At 45.2% G+C, this 18,655-nt stretch overlaps 1 protein-coding gene across 1 annotated transcript in view; it reads right to left on the reverse strand.

The window, feature by feature from the left end:
• LOC103807322 (DENN domain-containing protein 1A-like) overlaps positions 1 to 18,655 on the reverse strand; it is a gene marked incomplete at both ends in the record, with an annotated part of 77,784 nt that overhangs the window by 1,726 nt on the left and 57,403 nt on the right. The window contains 5 exons of the mRNA XM_009080050.1: positions 4,083 to 4,183; positions 9,563 to 9,673; positions 13,934 to 13,987; positions 16,099 to 16,179; positions 16,697 to 16,766. Of these exons, the coding sequence (XP_009078298.1) occupies positions 4,083 to 4,183; positions 9,563 to 9,673; positions 13,934 to 13,987; positions 16,099 to 16,179; positions 16,697 to 16,766 (417 nt within the window). The remainder of the gene's footprint in view (positions 1 to 4,082; positions 4,184 to 9,562; positions 9,674 to 13,933; positions 13,988 to 16,098; positions 16,180 to 16,696; positions 16,767 to 18,655) is intronic.

An 18,655-nucleotide genomic window follows, 5' to 3' on the forward strand; every position in this document is an offset into this window, starting at 1 on the left:
CCAGGAGCAAGAAAATACCCAGGAATGTTACACTCAGAGAACAAACCACTGGTTTCTCTGCCAGCTGCACAGTGCCCCTGTAGCCTGGCTGTGCTGCCTCAGCTCCTCCAGCACACACCGACACCAATGTGGTTCTAATTAAGCACTTCCATGGACACGACAGCTTCAATCTCCAACATCCAGAGTCGGAACCTCGGCAGGAAGTCTTAAGCCTGCAAATGTCTCATCTAGTGGAACCTTGACTAAAGTAATGAAAGGAAGCAGGAAGAGTGCAGTATTCCAGAGAACTGACCATTGATTAACGTCTCCAAACACAGAGTCTGTCACCAAGCACAGGAGAATCTGAAGCTGTAGAAGTTCATTAACTGGATCACATCCTCCAGTTTATCAATAAAAGCACAATAACTGACTCTGATTCTCTTTACCATGAGTTACTTGTATGCCTTTACTTAAATACCCCATTACCACCCTGTGCAGGGGACATTCCCCACTCAGGGCACACTGAACCAGTCCAGGTCCCGAGACATGAAACACTGAAGCAGCGTTTAGCACTTCATCAGGCCAAGTGTGTACTTCCAAGACTTTGCAGCGATGTTCAGTGAGACACATCACTTGTATAAACAGAGAAACCCTCAGCACAGCCTTTACTCCTTCAGGGAGCCCTGGCAGATTACAGACTGCCCTTCCTTCCCCTCTGCCTGACACTTCAGCAGTCCTGGGGCTTCTTACAGCCACAGCTGCTAATTACTCAGAGTTGTTTGCTGGCAGCCAATAGCCATTAAGTGCAAAATTAAGAAGTATCAATTTCTACCTGGTATATTTACTGCTCAAACAAACTGCCTGCCTGAGCCTTCCGGAACAAAGAGAGGGGTCATTACTCCTCTTGTGCTGTGCTGCTTCCCAAGGCAATCAGTGTTATTTACAATCAAATGAGTTATATAGGTAAAAAGCAAATCATTAAGTAGCAATGCCTAAGCATGAATATGGATTTGGGGGCATAATGGCTATATATTGCCCATTTATTACACTTGCATCTTTACAATTTCTTTAATTCGTTTCCTTAGGCAAACTAGAGACCTCTTAATTATGCTCCCAAGAGCTGGGCAACTGCTAATTGGAAGAGAAGCAGGTGAAATAGAGGGACATTTCTTCTTAAGTGAAAAACCCAACCTTAAAAAATACTGCAATTCACCAGGAAAGGAAATGCAAAAGCCAAGGATCTCCAAATGGTTCCTATTTACAGCTACACAGGGATTTCACCATTTTGCTTCCCTGCTCCAGGAAAATGGATGAGATCACATTGGCTAAGCTCATGTCTTGATATACAAACACTGACTGAACGGGTGGCTCTCTCCCACCAGTGGTATTCCCCCTCCAAGACAGTCTCCCGACTTCCTCAGATTCCTCATTGAAATGCAACAGAATTCAATCCGAAATTTATTGGGGTAATTGATGCAAATTAGAGACTTGACTGCATAAATCAGAACAATGCAGAGAACACACAGCTCCCAATGCTTGGTGGCAGCATCCCACTAACCAGGACTTCAGGCACCTGCTGGCACCTGCTTCAACAACAAACAAACCAACAACCCCCAAAGCACCACTCAGCAGTGCTTCCTCTGCTGTCTGTGTTCACAGGAACAAGCACCTGTGCGTTAAGGTGTGAAACCTATGACAGTATTCCCAACAAGTTCTAGTCTCCTCCACCCAAAATCTTTTCCCTGGGTGGAAAATCCATCAAAGAATGGTGCCTACTTAGAAAGTAAAACCAGAGGATAGCACTCTTCCCCTTGCTTCCCCTCCCACCCTTGGGGGGAATCAGATGACTGAAGTCATTCCAGATACATGGACGTGGTGCTGCTCCACTCTCACTGACTCAGCATCCCCAGGGCAGAGCAAGTGTATGGAGAAAAGCATTTTGGAGGCACAGACTTGTGGTATTTTCAGTTCTGAGGGTTGGTATGTCCATGAGGAATGCAGCGGAACAGAAATATTAAGAAAATCCTTTCAAGAGGGAAATAGGAAACAAAAGGCAAATCATCACAGGTGGAGTATACTTTCAAAGGTCATGAGTGACAGTCTGTCCACCCTTCTGGGAGCTTCAAAGAGCAGGAGACCCAACAGCATCACAGCACAGTCAATGGGCACAGTCAACCGAATGAATGTGATCTCCTGTGTTCATAAGAACTTAAGAACTCTCTGAATGAATGTGATCTTCTGTGTTCATAAGAACTTAAGAACTCTCATTGCTTCAAATTTTGTTCCCATTCCAGCTCTCTAAAAGTCTTATGTCATATTCACAAAAGAAACAACCAGGCAACAATTAAACTTAAATTAAACTCTTCTACTTTAGAGCATCTCAGGTCACTTCCCTGAAGATGCAAACACCAGTGAGCACTAACACTCCCTGAAGTAGAGAGCAGGGAGCTGATTGCTCAGTCCTCCCAGGCAAAAATGACATCTGCAAGTTCACATGGTTACAAAATAGATGGACTCTATTTTGGGAAATATATTTATGGCACATAAATTGTTGCTAAATTGACTTATTCAAACAATGACAGAGTGTGCAGCTACCTCTCCAATTAAAGCTCCTAGCTGGCTAAGGAAATCGGCTGTATTTGTGAGCATGCAATTACAGCCTGCCCAGCAGTTAGACACTTTGCACTCACACTCCTCACACGGTGCTGCCTCCCCCAAGAAAACATCCATTCAGTGGTGCTCGGTGACTTGGGGCTTTCTGTGCTGGGTGCAGTGCCCGAGGGTTTGCTTTTTGCAGCCTGTGCTCCCCACGGCGGGGCCAGGCCTCGGCCCCTTTCACAGGGCTCTGAGAGGGTGATGAATAGTCATCTCCAAAGGCTCCCGTGGCCCATCCTGCCCGCGCGGGGCAGCTGGACCTGGGGGGAGGCTGGGAGTGTTAATTACTCCTGAGGAGCCCATTATGCAGGCACAGGCACCTGCTGGCAGTGCAAATGACTGGGATCAGCCCTTCCTGCGCGGGGAGTCAGCACAGGTTCATTTCTACAGGAGGGAAGTCTTTAGCTTCCCTTCTGAGTATCCTCGACACAGGCACGCACTCCACAATTAAATCAGCTGCAGAGGAGCAAGTGCCCTTCCAACCTGCATGGTTCAGTTCCCAGCCCTGAGTGCTGCTCATCCTGGCACATGGGACACCAGCACTCTCAAATCAAACACCAGCCTTGGCACCAACAGCCAGTGTGGCTCGTGTGACAGCCACTTTTGCTTGGTTTTCTCTGAGAAGGACATTCTGCAGTGCTGGGGGCAGGAGGAGGCTGGGTCTAGGATTTCAAATCATGAAGCCCTGCACCTCCCTGAAGTGTTTCTGTGGCATGAGGGGCCCAGACTCCTGCCAGGAGGGACAAAGGCATCACCTCCCTCACCCTTCTGTGTCCTTCCTCATCCATCCACGTGACCATGCAGCAGCAGGTCCATGTTTTCCATGTGTTCTCCTTTTCTTCCAGGACTGTAGAAGCCTCTTGTTGCCCTTTACATCCCTCAGTTTAAATCCAGCCAAGCTTTGGCCTTACTAATTCCATCGCTGCACGCCCCGACAACACTCTAGCATGGCTTGCAAGTTTAACTTCTTTAGGAAGCCTGAGGTATATTCCCCTCAATAAGGTAAATATCATGCTGATAATGAAAGATCACCACAGGAAAATGAATAGTTCTTTCTTCCAACCCCAACAGAAGTTCAGGAAGGCAGGAAAATGAAAGGAACTTCTCCTTGTATCCTCTACCGTTGGAGTCTTAATTCAGATTGGAATATTTAACATAGTTATGCTGAAAACAGAATTAATGACACAAAATCTAAGCTGCAGCATTCCACAGTGCCCAGTCCTATTGCAGTATTTCAGCACACTGACAGACACTTATTTCTGCCCATACATTTCTTTGCTTACTAGGCTGGTGCCTCCTTAATACACTGTGTATTTTTAGAGTAACAGTTGCATCGTAAGAGGACTGAGGACTTATCACAAGAAATGTGCAAACTGTTGTCAATCTAAGTGATATATACACATCTATAACACACATATAAATATATATATATATATCTATCTCCTTACCAGCAGTAGTCCAGTAGATGTGGGGGCAGAACAGGAATGTAAACATGCTGCCAGAACATCGGGTAAAGCATGGCTGCAGACCCATGGATGCAGGCAGTTAACTGAAAAACATCAAAACTACATCATAAATCAGACAAACCCCAAGCTTCAAGTGGAGAAGTTAAAAGGAATAAAGGATCAATTCTGCTTTCGTATCAACATGCTTTGTGAGAAAATATACAGCACTCTGTTAAAAACAAGGGGCTCTGGGTGAGGTATGACTGGGTTGTGGTGGTTGTTGCCCGACTGACTTTGTGAACGGCTGAGAACATGATTCATCCAACAACCAAAACCTGCAAGGAACACCCAGTGTTCTATAAAGCAACAGAAACATGGAAATGGAAACACAGAGGGAGCTAAGAAATAGTAAAGGCAAATCCCCAACCCTGGAAATTACCATCCATTAAGTATCACAAATCTGCACTGAAATGATAACACAAACTGAAAAAAAAGTCTTAAAAACACGTCAGACTAAACTCAGTGCTTACACTGTGATTATTTAAAAGGATTTTTACCTAACTGCCCTTCACCTAATCATTTGATCCATGGAATCTCTCAGTGATACTGTTAAAACCTCATGCAGAAGAGCCTTGATGTGTGCAGGTACTGAAGCAGCAAGAGGCACTGAAGCCACTGAAGCCACGGGGAGAATCCTCACAGAGGAAATTGCTGCTCCCAGCCCTGTTTCAAACGCTAATTATTAATTTGGGAAGGAAGACAAGCAGGATGTTTGTCACGTTCACTAAGGATATTGCATGGAGAAGGTGGCAGTGCTCAATAAGGAAATCTCAGCAAAAGCTACAGGCAAAATACTGTAAGAAGAGGATATGAGCATTTGGGGAAACAGAAGATAAATAACGGGGAACGCTCGCACAGACAGACACATCCAAGGCACAGGCTCCGAGGTGACAGCAATCACATCCACCCTGCCAGTGCTCTGCAGTTTAGAGTGTCCTTTAATCTCCAGTGATACCCAGCACAAGTACTACAATGTGCTTCACTTGTGAGAGATGTTTTGAACACAACATTCAACAAATCCTCCCAGTTCTCTGAAGGCAGGAGGAAATCAAGCATATAATGCCTGTCTGGGCACGGGGAAGGAGGGAGAACACTGCTTACAAGTACTGAAGAGACAAATTCTAAGGGGCTGACTGAGGTCCTTGTGGTGGCCTGAAGGTGTCCAAGATGAAACTAAGCAAAGACAAATCATGACATTAATCCTAATTCAGTTAGATGTGGGGTAACCTTTCAAAGTGAAAAAAAATCAATGACCCTCATTATTATTAATTTCCATTAAGACAAACTAGAGAGGTACAGACCTCTTCACAGGGAACCCATGGCTGGTAAAGGAAAAGGTCTGGATGAGCTCACACAGGCCCTTCAGGCTCCGTGTCAGGGAAAATCAGCTATGACTTCGGGTGCAGTTTGGGCTATGTTCACTGCCAAAGCCCTTCTGTGCAGCCTCTGTAAGCAGCAGAACGGTCACTGGGCAGGAAGATGGAAGGCAGGCACATATCTTCTCTGTTACTGTTATGCCTCTGAACCATACAGCCAGTTTTCTACCCTCAAGAGCATCAAGCTCTTCTATGACATGAAAATTGCTTAAACACTTGCAAGAATTCAACATTCTTCAATTTGATCTAGATTTTTAAAGACTTTTAAGATCTGAGGCATGGATTTCTTTTGCAAAGATCATATTTACTCTTCCCCAGTAAGTAACCTTGTTTATGCATTCACTAGTTCTAGTCCTCAGTGTGACAGGTTTCAAGTTTTTTCACAAAAACATAGCTCAAAGAGCTGCAGTTTCTTCAAGGGAGAATGCTATCACAGCTCTACCCACTCCAAATACACATTTCTGAAATCAGACCTTATTCTTCAGAAAGGAATTGTCATACCAGAGTGTCCATAAAGCTCTGGAACATCCCAGCGCTGAGGAGGTCCCTTCCAAGCCCCCTCCCGTTGGTTTTGAAACTCAGCGGGAAAAGATTAGAGCCATAATGCTCAGCACTGCAGCACCTGAGCACAGCCTGTCCCTCACTTGCGAGAGGAACTCCTGCCCTGCTGTCTGCAAGGAATTCAGGTGACACCTGGCCATGGGTAAGGACCAGCACTGTCAACCCTTCAACCCTGCCCAGAGAAGGGCAGTAGGTTTGCTGGAGACATCACCTAATCAGTGACTGCCACCCAGGAAACAAACACTTAATAATAAGGCAGCCTGGGAAAAGCCCAACTGTCAAAACTCTAGGAATTCAGCATTTGGAAACAAGATTAGTTCCACCACCTCAGCCAGTGCAGCTGTTGCTGCAGGATGTCAGGGGATCGCTGCGGAAGGGACGGGCTGAGCCACTGGGCACTTCTTGCAGTTTTATGTTTAATGCTCTAAAAGCCTTATTTGAGCCAATGAAATCAATGGGATTTTTGCTACGAATTTCAAAGTGCTGAACTACAACAGGCCATTTCCCAGAACATTTCCCTCCCTGGCTCCTGAGGCACACACTGCCTGGGCTCACAGGGGCAGGATGTGCCTACAAAGGGGCAATATATGCACTGAGGCAAACAACCACCTCTTGTGTGGTTGTGAGATCATTTTTTGCAGTATTTGGGGCTAAGGACGGAGTAGAAAACTGAGCTCCCCAAGAACTAAGCAGTAAAAGCAAGGGCTGCTGCAAAGGCTGTGTGGGAAGGTTACAGGGGCAGTAGTGGAGCCAAACTGCTGTGCACAGGAGCTGTGTGAGCTCTCAGCTCTGTGCACCCCAAGGACCCCAAGGTCTGGAGAATGGCATTCATCATATGTTGTCTTGTCTCCTCACCCTCAGAGCCCTGAGGCACATCAGACCCCAACCAGGCAGTAAGAGGTCGTATCGGAGCTTCCCGTGACCTGGAAGAAGTGACATGTCAAGCTCTCAGCTCCCAGCAACTAAAGAGCATCCATGTCAGGATGGGATTCTTTGCTTTGTACTAACACCCAAAAATAACAGGAAAATTAGGCAAGGAAATTCACCTCAGGAGGATGGAGCCAGACAGAAACATCCTTCAAATCCCCAAGTGTGACTTTTCAGAGTTTCATGTAAGACACCTTACAGTGAAAGCCAACCTGCTGCTGCCCTGCTCCCAGCCAGCTCACACACCTAGGGTGGCAGGGCTACCTGAGCCAGTTCTGATGGAAAAGGGAGCTCGGGATGCAAGGAGAGCTCGGGTTTGGTTGTGCAGCAGCTCCCACCAGCAGGTGAGCCTCTGCCAAGCACGGGGTTATGCAGTTGGGTTCATTTCTGGCTTCTCCTGAGGAGTTAGATCACAGACTACATAAGGAATTTTAACAGGAATAATTGCTTTAACATTTTGAGAAATGATTTGCATTTTCTTTTGTAGGAAAAAGGAATAAAATCCAAGAAAATAATTCTTCCACAGGTTCAGTGCACATGGTGTATAAAATAGCTGCTAAACACAGCCTTGTTCAGCTACCTCCGAATGTTGTTCGACTTAAGTATATTAAGGATATTGGAAATGGAAATTTGAATTGGAGATGATGTATTATAGCACAGAATCAAAACCATTAAAGACTTTCTACCCAGGATGGTTTAATTTTCTCTCTCTTACCTGACATTAAACTCAAGCCTTAAGCACAGAGGGTGCCACATCTCCCAAAGTTAACCGCAGTGAACCGCAAACAGGTCCCTTCCACTTCTCTGTCACAAACCTCTAAAATAACAACAAAGGGCCCAGCCCCCAGCACCACCCACCCTCGCTGCACTTGGAGCAGTCTGGGCTTGGTACATTTCCAGTTACAAGGTCTTGGCTTCCGCTGAGCACAGTTTGAGATAAAATAATGCAGCTTGTTCCTGCTGCTGGAACGCGCCGCGGAGCGTGCAGGCAGGGAGCGCTGGCGCCCGCCCAGCTCCCAAACCTGTCTTACACTGTCACTCCAAGCTTGGAGCAGTTTATATATAAAGTTGTAAGCTAGGAACACACAGTATGAATACCTCTCCCTCCCAACAACCAGACAGGCTTTTATCTTGGACAGAGGCAAAAGGAAGAGAAATAGCAGGAAGATAGGGAAGGAGCCCAACCCCACAGGAGAGACACTTGTGAACTGGCTCATTAAGGCAGGCAAAGTGACAGGTAGGTAATTCCTCTTCCCAGGCTGTCACAAAGGGAGAGATTAAACCCACCAGCCACACAACCTCTGCAGTGCTTTGGGCAGCCCTTCTCCTCTTCCCTCCTCTCTGATCATTTACTGTCCTTTTCGTTCTGCAGGTTGCTGAAATAAACACCTCTCCTTCCTTTTATTCCATTACCAGGCCTGGTGGATTTTTCCTTATTTTAGTATCAAGAACACAGAGCACTTGGCAGATACAGAAGTTAAGACTTTACAACTTTTCTAACATATTAAACTTTATAGTACTTCAATGCTTTCAGTTATATGTGGGATTGATTGCAAACATTAATAATAATTATGAACAGGTCCCAGAGGTTATTCCAATTCTCCTCCTTTCACTTAGCTCTCAAAATGATATTGTAATAGTTACTCTGGGATTAAGTATGAGGTCTGACTGTCTCTCACTTCTCTGCCCTGTGCTGACAGCCCATGCTTACAGAGCTTTATGGACATAATTTCAGCCTTCCAGAGCATTTGCAATTCCACGAAGCAGTTTTAATCCCCACACAAAGCAGGTCATGGTTGTGCAGGCAGAGACTAGTTAATGCCACCGCATGGAAACAGCAGCTGTGTTTCAGCCAGGACTGCTCAAGTGCTCAGCCCACAGCTCCAGAAAGCAAAATTAGTTAACCCATCTCCTGCTCCTCACTCACAATGAGAGCAATCAATACCCATTTACAGAGCAAACACAATGACCACGGAGCATTTGCTTTCATAAAGAAAATCACATTGACTGCTAAACCCTGAAATGCATAGCACAACTTTGGACGAGTCAAGCCCTGTGCTTGTTTTGATCTCCAGCCATTTTCAGAAGAGAGTGCTCTAGAATATTCAGCAGCTTTCATCTCTCAGACACTTGATGGAGCCTAAGTAGCACTGAGACTAAACCTTATCAAACACAACTGCAAAACTGAGGACTGTCAGTGTACTTTGCCCACGCCTTCAGTCCATCCAGAGAAGGTCACTGGAACATCCATTTGACACTGTCATTTATCTATTTTTTCCTGTCAAGTAAATTATGAAAAAAGGACTGCACTGTGGCATAATTCAGGTACCAAACAACCCCAAAATTTCCTGTATCCAAAAAATCCTTTTTCATGTGAACACTGGAGGCCAAGAGAAGTTCTGTGAAACCCTCAACAAAGAGGTACAGAACTGAGCTAAGGTTGTATATCTGAGGTGGAAAGGAGCACCTGGAGATAATCAGATCATTTCCTACATGTAACTGTAATGAAAAACACCACAACAACTGTGAATAGAAGAAATCCTTGTGCATTTGACTTACAGTGCTCAGCTTACTACAACAGATGAGGATGCGGCGCTCGTACAGCATACTGGCGTAGAGATGCAGCATGTTGTTGACATCAACTGCCACAAAATACTCTGTCAGATTTCTCTGGGAAGAGAGAAGGACAATTTTTGATTCATGATATTATAAAACCAAGTGTCCTTAACAAAAAAAACAAACAACCAAAATCCAAACCCAAACCAATTCCTTCATTCTACTGTGCTCCATCCAGTAGGTGGACTAACCAAAGCAAGCAGGATCTCAGCCTGTGTCAGAGACCTTTCTAATTGCAGGATCTTTCCCCGAACTTCTGGGGAGCTGGGTCCTAGAACAATAAAAGTGAGAGGCAAGAGCAGTTCCCTGGGGTTGGGGAAGCTGAGGAAGGAGCAGAGTGTCGCTCTGAACACCTCAGGGGATGCCCATCTCTGCTGCAGAGGCAGGACTCAAATATCCAGTCTTCCTTCAGTGATCAGTATGCTCATACAGCATACAGAAAATCAATTGCAGCAGGATATTGTAAGCAAAGCACATTTGCAATCTGCAATCACAGCACATCTATATGTATTTCTGTATGTGTGTTACAGTATAGACAAAAAGCCCAAGATCCTTCTGAAGCTTTCCAGACACACTTCCCAGGCAGCACAGGTTTGTTTCCTGCTTTTGCTGCTCAGAATATTAAAAAGAGCCTATGTAAAAAGTCCTGTAAATAACTGACAGAGAAAGCAGAGCAAGATGCACCTGAGGCTGTGGCCACTTCATCCCCCACACCACCCCCTTGGCATCCCCAGTGCCACCACCCTGTGCTCACACTGCAGGGCACAAACCATGTGTCACTGACTACAGTTCAGATGGCTTCTCATACCTAGCAGAATGTGATCCTTAGACCTTAACTACCCAAACTAGAAAGTCACCATGCAGGCAACTGGATCAAAATGTGCTCTGCACTCCTGGCACGAGGGGTTTACCAGGACAAGGCAAAGCAAAAGCGATGCGTGTGTGGAGACAGTATTCTCACATCCTAGAACAGAAATTAATGGAAAGGGGAGCACTGGAAGAAAAGGTAACACACCAAAAAATGCTGAATTGGGGAATTTGTTTCCAAATAACTCCTTGCAGACATGAAAGGGTTGCTGTATGATAAAGACAGCCTTATACAAAAAGCACATGTGAGAGCAAAATTAGATTAGTCATGAATTCAAGTGCAATCTTAATCATCCTTAAATAAAAAAGTGCAGAAAAGCAAAAAGCAAATATGATTTAGAAACTTAAAGAAGCTCAACAAAGCCTATTAGCACTTTTGACAGATCCAAGATACTTGGCCTGAGAAGTCTGCCAAGAAGCTTCATACTGTGCAAAAATATGTTCCCCAGCTTGCCATCCAAACACAAAGAACTGAAGGAAAATTAAGCATTGTATTTGAGAGACTTTGGTACCAGGATGTAGATAGACAAAAACTGAGCTCATTATGGTTGGCTTCAAACATGTAAAATAAAACAATCACTCAGGTCTTTGTTACAGCAGAGCTGGAGCCACAGACAGGTATAGTCAAAGGAGGAAAAAAAAGCCAACACGTTTTGCCAAAAACCTATTAAACTATCATGTACTTTTTCTGTATTTCTCATCCCATCTGTGCTGATTAGCATGATATTTTTGTCTAAACATAAGCTGTCTTCTCTACGGCTCTTCTTCCCCCTCTCACCCAGCCTTCCCCGACGCCAAAACACGGCGCGTGACGACACAGACCCTGAGCAGGGAGTGAAAGGATCTTTAAGGAGCCCTGAACTCCCTTTGGTGCCACCCAAGCCAAGGCCATGGGCAAAGGAGCACACAGCCCCTGCACCCTGCCTGGGACACAGCTATGCTCCACAGGGATGAGCTTGTGAGGCAGCAGCATCCACCAGGATGGGGAAACAGTCGTGGGGACTTGATTTGCAATTGTTCTTCCCTCAAGTTTACTGTGGTGAAATGACACACAAATGTACCTTCAGATGGGAAGATCTGTAAGGTTTGTGTCTTGTCTGCTCTCAGAGATTTGCCAAGGACACCTGGGAAGCATGTGGGCTGCATGGTAATGTATTGGTACTGAGGAGACTCACGTGTTCGCTCGAAGTTTTATTTATAAGAAAGCTGTCAGCGCTGAAGATGAAATTGGGACTTACACATGTATTTTGAAAGACATGTCTCGTAAGTGACAAAACCATGAATGAGTTAAATAAATACAAATGAGAGCGTTCCAACTCGCAGGATAATTGTGTGGTTTGTTTCCTAGGATTCCTTTCCTGGGCGAGTGAAAAGTGGGATTTTCAAAACAGACAGGGAACAGGTATCCTCACTCCTCTCCCTCTCACAGGAGTGCTGCCCAACTCCCTCGTGCTCCTGGGGAAGTTATTCCTACATCAACCATCCATCTGATTGTTTGCTATCTCCCAGCAATAAATGCACATTCACACTGACTTTTGAGACTAAAAAAAACATCTCCTTCTCTTCCACCAACATGTAATGAGGAAGATGGGCTCAATGATACCAAAATACACCAGGACCTCATCACCAGGAAAATGTCATCATTTCAACCTGTTAACTTACCTGTTACCCCTGAAACACAACAGCTACCAGCAGGAAGTTCAGTCTTGCACTGCATTTCCTGCCACAAACCCAGTCTGTTTCTGCAGTCACAATGCATTTACACATCCTTCACACAACTTACATCTCCTGAAGCAGCCAGTGCTTTGCTGGTACAGCAAAGTGCCCAGTGAAATGGCTCTGTGACTCATTAAACACATTGATCTGCCATCAAGTCAGATAACTGCAAGAGGTTTGTTAACATTCCAGCCAGAGCTCTCTGCAGCCCTCCATTCATCATCACATCCAACTTCAAAGTTGGGCACTACTAAAACTTTTGCTAATATGGGGTTTAAAAAGTAATTACTGATAAGATAAGTAGAACTTTGAATAAATCAGGTCAATTGATTAAAATACAAGAAGACTTATACTCCTTTAATGTCCTTGTGTTACTGCCTAATATGCTTCAATTCCATGTGAAAGTTGCATTAATGGATACAAACCTCCTAAGAAATTACACAATACTCATTAGGAAAAAATGAGCAAATAAAGTGCCTGAGAAACAGCAGAGTCAACAGCAGCTACAGCCAGAGCAGTGCACTTATGCTTAGTACTTTGCTTTCCTGCAGTCAGCCCTGGCTGGTTCAGTCTGGGGAGAGACACACACATGGGCTGACATACATGTTTGTTACCTGAACACAAAATATAAACCCTATAAACAAGAAACTTCATGTCTGATTTTTAAGCTGACATACATGTTTGTTACCTGAAAACAAAATATAAACCCTACAAACAAGAAACTTCATGTCTGATTTTTACTTTACTTTTCCCTGGGAGGGGCTGAGGCTCAGGCACAGGTTGCCCAGAGCAGCTGTGGCTGTTCCATCCCTGGGAGTGTTCCAGGACAGGCTGGATGGGCCTTGGAGCAACATGGGCCAGTGGAAGGTGTTCCTGCCCATGGCATGGGGTGGCACTGGATGATCTCTAAGGTCCTTTCCAACCCAAATCATTCCATGACTCTCTGATTCTACGAATTAGGACAGGATTTGACCTCCGGTTTAGATTCAGGGATTGATTCTTCAATTACAGCCAGTGCCTCCTATTTGTACAAAACCGAAGCACCTCAGAAGAAAGAGCACAGCTATTAAATGTGCTGACAGCAACATGTCAGCATGAAGAGTCTGCAACACAGCGAAGCAGCAACAGTGTTTTAAAACAGGAACAAAACGCCCCAAATGCGATCTGCTATACAAATCACCCAAATGAGCTGAAATGCCTTGACGATTCCCTTTGCTTGCTTTCTTTCATGCCATGAATTGAGGTATATAATGCTGAGACTGACTGCAGAATGCTCGAGAGAGAAAACTGAGATGTCAGGCATAGGAATCTGGCTAAGAGACATGGCAGGAGCACATTAAAGAGTATCTAAGGGAAGCAACTGCCAGCACTGCCTTCCCACAGACCTGTGGTCTGGCTAGACAGCTGAGTCCCTCTGAAACACATACAACCTCATGGGCTTACAAAGGGCTTCTGAAGAAATGGCTCCAAGAGACCAGGTCTGGTCAGAAACCATTTCCAAAGGGATTGGTTTCTCTTGTCTCTCATGGCATCTTTCACCCAAATCAATCTGGCCATGAGTACTTTGTCCTTCATACATTCAGCTTTTAATCACACATGCAAATTGTCAGCTCTCTCAGTATTTTACAGGATATAATCTATGACTAGGCCAAACAGAGTAACATTTGCTGTCTGTGTGGCTGCTGACATTAAATAGAAACAGTAAAGTGCAGAGTCCTCTCGAATACTCACATTTTCGGGTATACTGGGAAGCTCTCTGGTGTCAGGCACAGTAAAGTAAGAGTGCTACAAAAAGAGCAAATATTGATTATTACAACATTGTCAAAGGCAATCTAAATGTATTGCTTGGTATTAGTATCAGCAGTAACAGCAGTTGCTCAGCTAGGTCAAAACGACAGAACATCTGTTACCAGCTACCAGTCTGACTTCCCTGTCCTGGACTCCACAAGCTGAGCTCCCAGATCACAGTGCAAGGTGAGATGCACTGAGACAGAACGCAGCAAATGCTCCTGAGAAGTTCTATCACATGTTTTTGCTCTTCAGACTCGCACAGTGTATGTGGCAGATGCCAAGGAGAGCCTGAGGCAGCTGCAATTGAAGCCATCCCCCCCCCACCCAGCCCACTGCAGGCAGCACTGCAGGCAGGGCCTTCTCCCACTCAGCACCTCTGAGCTCCATTCCATCAACAGGGAAGTGAGGGAAATGTCCTAGAAATGCTCCTAGAGTTAATGCCAGCTTACCTGAAAAATACCAACAACTTCTAGGTCACTTTTATATGCCCTAAAGCCTACAGTTTGACAGATCATATTGGTCTCACTGTTTCATAATCCATTCCATTGCTCCATGGTTTTTGCATTCCAGGATCCCAAATTCCCTCTAGTTCCCATCTGACCACGACTGACTTGCCTGATCCTTGGTCAGGGCTTTGGGAAGGGAGGGAACGCCACTGAACTTCTTTTGTGCCTCGGTGGTGTATACAATTTGTATTATTTTTAAGATTTTCACAATTTGTCTTAGGGCTACTTATTAATTACTCACTGAAGCTTCAAAGGCTGTTACATTCCTGGCATGGTTCCACGACTGGCACAATTTCCTTGTATATATATCTCAGACATTTCAGTGCTTCATGATCAGTCTCTAACCCGAAATAGCAAGTGGGTACAACAACTACCCTGAATATAGACACTACATGTATAAACACAATTTTGCTTTCTGATACATCACTGGTTTAGTTTGGTTGCAAAGTTGCAATGCAAATACACAGGAACAGCACAGAGAGCTGTATCACATACAGGAACCTCAGCCCAACCCTGCAACAGGCTTGGAAACAGCCAAAATAAATGCAGAGAGACACCACAGCTCGCAGTCCCTTGGCTGCTTGTTTCTATCCTTTCTTGCTTCATCGCCCATGAAATGTCTGAGACAAGGGAAGACCAGCAGCATTCCTTGGAACCACTGGTATGATAAACTGGAATATCCCAACTGATCCTGGCCGGGGAGACAGCTCAGCCCCCAAACAGGAACACGGCCCACGAAGAGTGAGCCTGAGGGGACAGGGACTCGTCCCCTGCCAGCTGGGGACACATGAGGCCACTCACTGCTACCTGTCACTGCCATCACGGGGAGAGCTGCTGGCTGCCAGGAAAGTACTTTGGAAGAAGGAGCGAAGGAAATGGGAGGGAGAGGAGCTGTGGCCGCACACCCCACGAGTTTCCATGTGAACTCCCAACGACTCAGCCCGAGGGCAGCAATGTCCATCTGCAGTGGCTTCTCACCACAGCCTGGAACAGGAGGCTGTGCTGCTCAAAGGAATTTGAAGACAGAAACCCCAAAAGACTAAAGTCAAAAATACAATGCCATCAGTGAAATCCCCCATCTATTCTGTCAGTGTTTTGCTTAATTTTCTCACAAGATATAAAAATAAAATCAATTCTTTTTCCTGTGAGGTATTTTTCAGGGGGAAGAGGAGAAGGGACTAGTCAATGTGATAAACAACTGACATTCCAAAGGTTGCTGTGACAGGTATGGGCTGTTTGCTCCCCAGCCCTGTCCCCCTGCATACAGCAGGCCCAGGAGCTGTGCAGAAGTGTGGGCAATAAATGTCATGTTGCTGCTCCGTGACCTCTCACAGGTCACACGATATGGTGAGAGATGTCCACGGGGAATACACACAACCTTCCTCCAATCAAAGAACAGCAATTTCAAAGACATTTGAGGTTAAGGAAAGGGAAACAGAGGGCCCCAAATCTGAAAAGGGGAATTTCACAGCTCTGTGTCCTCACAGGAAAACAACATCTGTGTACAAGCTCCGGAATAGAGAATTGCTTTTGACACTCCTCTATTATGCCATGGAAGGAATATTAAACACCTCAGTTTCCAGCTCAGCCTTCACTTACCACTCCGAGATGAACAGAGGTTCCTGGCTCAGGGATGGTCAGTTTATGAAACGTTTCTAGGAGCTCACTCCTTTGGCTATCCTGAAACAAGAAGGAGAAATAAAAAGGAATACTTAGTAGGCATGGCTGTGACCAGGTGAAGTCCAAGGCAGAAGGGCAGCGTAGGCCACATGATGCCAGGTGGGCAAACACTTGGCATTAGTAAGCTTAGTTCTTCATGTACTGTACATGACAAGTACACTTGGATCAGATATCTGTCAGAGACACGGGGAACACTGCAGTCTGGGAACTCAGGGATATGCTGAATGCAGGCCAGGCAGTCAGTGCCTGCACAGCATGGTGACTGCAGGGGAACTAGTAACTTCTGCTGGATCCACAGCCACATTCCTGAACTTCATCTTTTCCAAAAAATTATTTGAATGCATATTTATTTCCCAGAGGCACTTGCCAAGCTGAATATGATCTCCTATACCACTGCACCAGAGGGATTGATAATTCCCATGGTCATCTCTGATAGAAGCACAACAGCTTGTTCCATCCTCTCACCCTCCTTTGGCACTGGGCAGGGAAAAGGAGGGTCAGTATTTTAGAATAATACCTGTCCTTTTGCTGAATAATCTGCCAAGACATTGAGCAGCTTATAAAAGACTTCAAACCACGGGAGGTAACTGAAAAACAAAACAAGAACAAGCACACATTTAGCTGCTAAATCTCAGTTAATAAATCCAAGATCACCATCCTTTACCCTGCAGAGGCATCCCAACACCACCTTCCCTGGGTGTGAGGCTGTGTAATTACCTGCTAGGACAGCCACAGCAGACTTCCACTGCGAGGACAACACTGCCAGGAGGCTGAGACACTCCTCTCTTTGAGGACTGAGTTCTCTCCAGTCCTGGGCACCAACCATCCAGCACAGCACTGGTGAGACACCAGCCTGGCACCAGGAGCTCTCCCTCCTCTCACCTCCCCCAACACACACACAGTCCAACACAAGTGCTCAGCCCATAAGAACTGTGTACACTCATGCTCATGTATGGTGGGATGTGTTTAACATTAAATAACTACTCTTCTGCACAGCTGTTCAGGGTGTACTGACTAACACAAGTGGATTTTTCAGCTGTACAAGCAGTACCTGAGCTTTCAATTGTTGTCAGATCTCATTCTATCCCTGTATTTGGCCTGGCCTTACTTTGGTCAAATAGAAACTTCACCTTCAGTACATTAGCACTGAAACAAAATTACAAGATAAACACACAGAAAACTCACATCTTTTTCATTTATGTTACATTTCCCTTCCATAATTAAGACAGCTAAGATGTTCTCCTTCCCTACAGCTCTGGTAGGCTCTATGCCCTGTTTTCATGGCACAGCTCTTTATTTTGATCCCTTTTCCATATTCCTGGAGAATCTCCCCAGGCTGCAGTGAAGGGCAAAGCCAGTCTGCATGCAGTACAGCCTGATGCTTCCTTAATCACAGCTGCTTTCTGAAGCAAATGGATTCTGTTTTGATATAGTTAGACAGGATTTTAAGTTTCCATAAAATATGACTGTGTCCTGACAGCTGTAAGGAATGGAGTGCCCCGTGGTCCCCGTGCGGCTCCCGGTGATAAATGAGGTGAGAAGCTCTATATGAGACAGACCAAGTGACTGGCACTCCATCATTAGCGTTTGTTTGAAGCCTGCAAATGCTACTGTAAAATGTAAGTAGCTTATCAAAATATACTGATAAGCAACTTAACTTTTCATGTTATACGACAGCATTATCGGTTAAATTAATACACTCTAAACATCCTCACCAAGTGTGTATTGAGTGCAGCACAAAGACAGACAATTACCACTTTAAACAGCATTTTGGTTTGGCATTATATTGTAAACAATCCAGAAGGATTAGGTAGAAGATAAGTTTCTTTCTTTCTGTTTAGTTAAACAAACCTCAGCAGAGTTAAAAGCCATTACAAGGGTAACAAGAAATCCTCTCCAAACATATCTGCTAAGTAGAGATTAAGAACCTGGTAAACAAATCCGTGCAAGGCATCTATCAAGAGAGTCTGAGGAGACAGAAAACCAGGAAGGCACAAAGCTCCCTGGCAGGGGCGACCACAGCTGCTTTCAGGCAGGCACACTGGAAGGTCGATTTAATCACTCAGGGACCTTGCTGGAAATCCACATTCACAGAGCTACTCCCAGTAGTTACTACTGCTGAGAAAGCTGCAAACTATGTTTACAGAGTTAAAATGAGGACCTTTAAAACTAATTTTGTAATATATGTGTATCATGACTTGTAACAGCCAAACCCAAAAGCCTCAGGTTTGCAACTCTCTGGGAGCACAGCACCCACTGGGGAGCACAGGGCCCAACAGGACAGTGCTGAGCTCCAAAACCAAGGTCAGGTTCTGGGCTTTCTTCAAAGATTCCCTTATCTGCCCTGTCAGGGGCTGTGTGCTCACTGCCAGACCTCACCTCGCTGCAGATTCCAGGGAGTTTTCTTTATTACGGTAATACAACCAACATGACAGATCTGCTGGCTCTGCCCAGGAGAATACTCCAGCCAAAACCA

Source organism: Acanthisitta chloris, unplaced genomic scaffold, assembly GCF_000695815.1.
Source record: "Acanthisitta chloris isolate BGI_N310 unplaced genomic scaffold, ASM69581v1 scaffold3498, whole genome shotgun sequence".
In the NCBI taxonomy this organism is placed as follows: Eukaryota; Metazoa; Chordata; class Aves; order Passeriformes; family Acanthisittidae; genus Acanthisitta; species Acanthisitta chloris.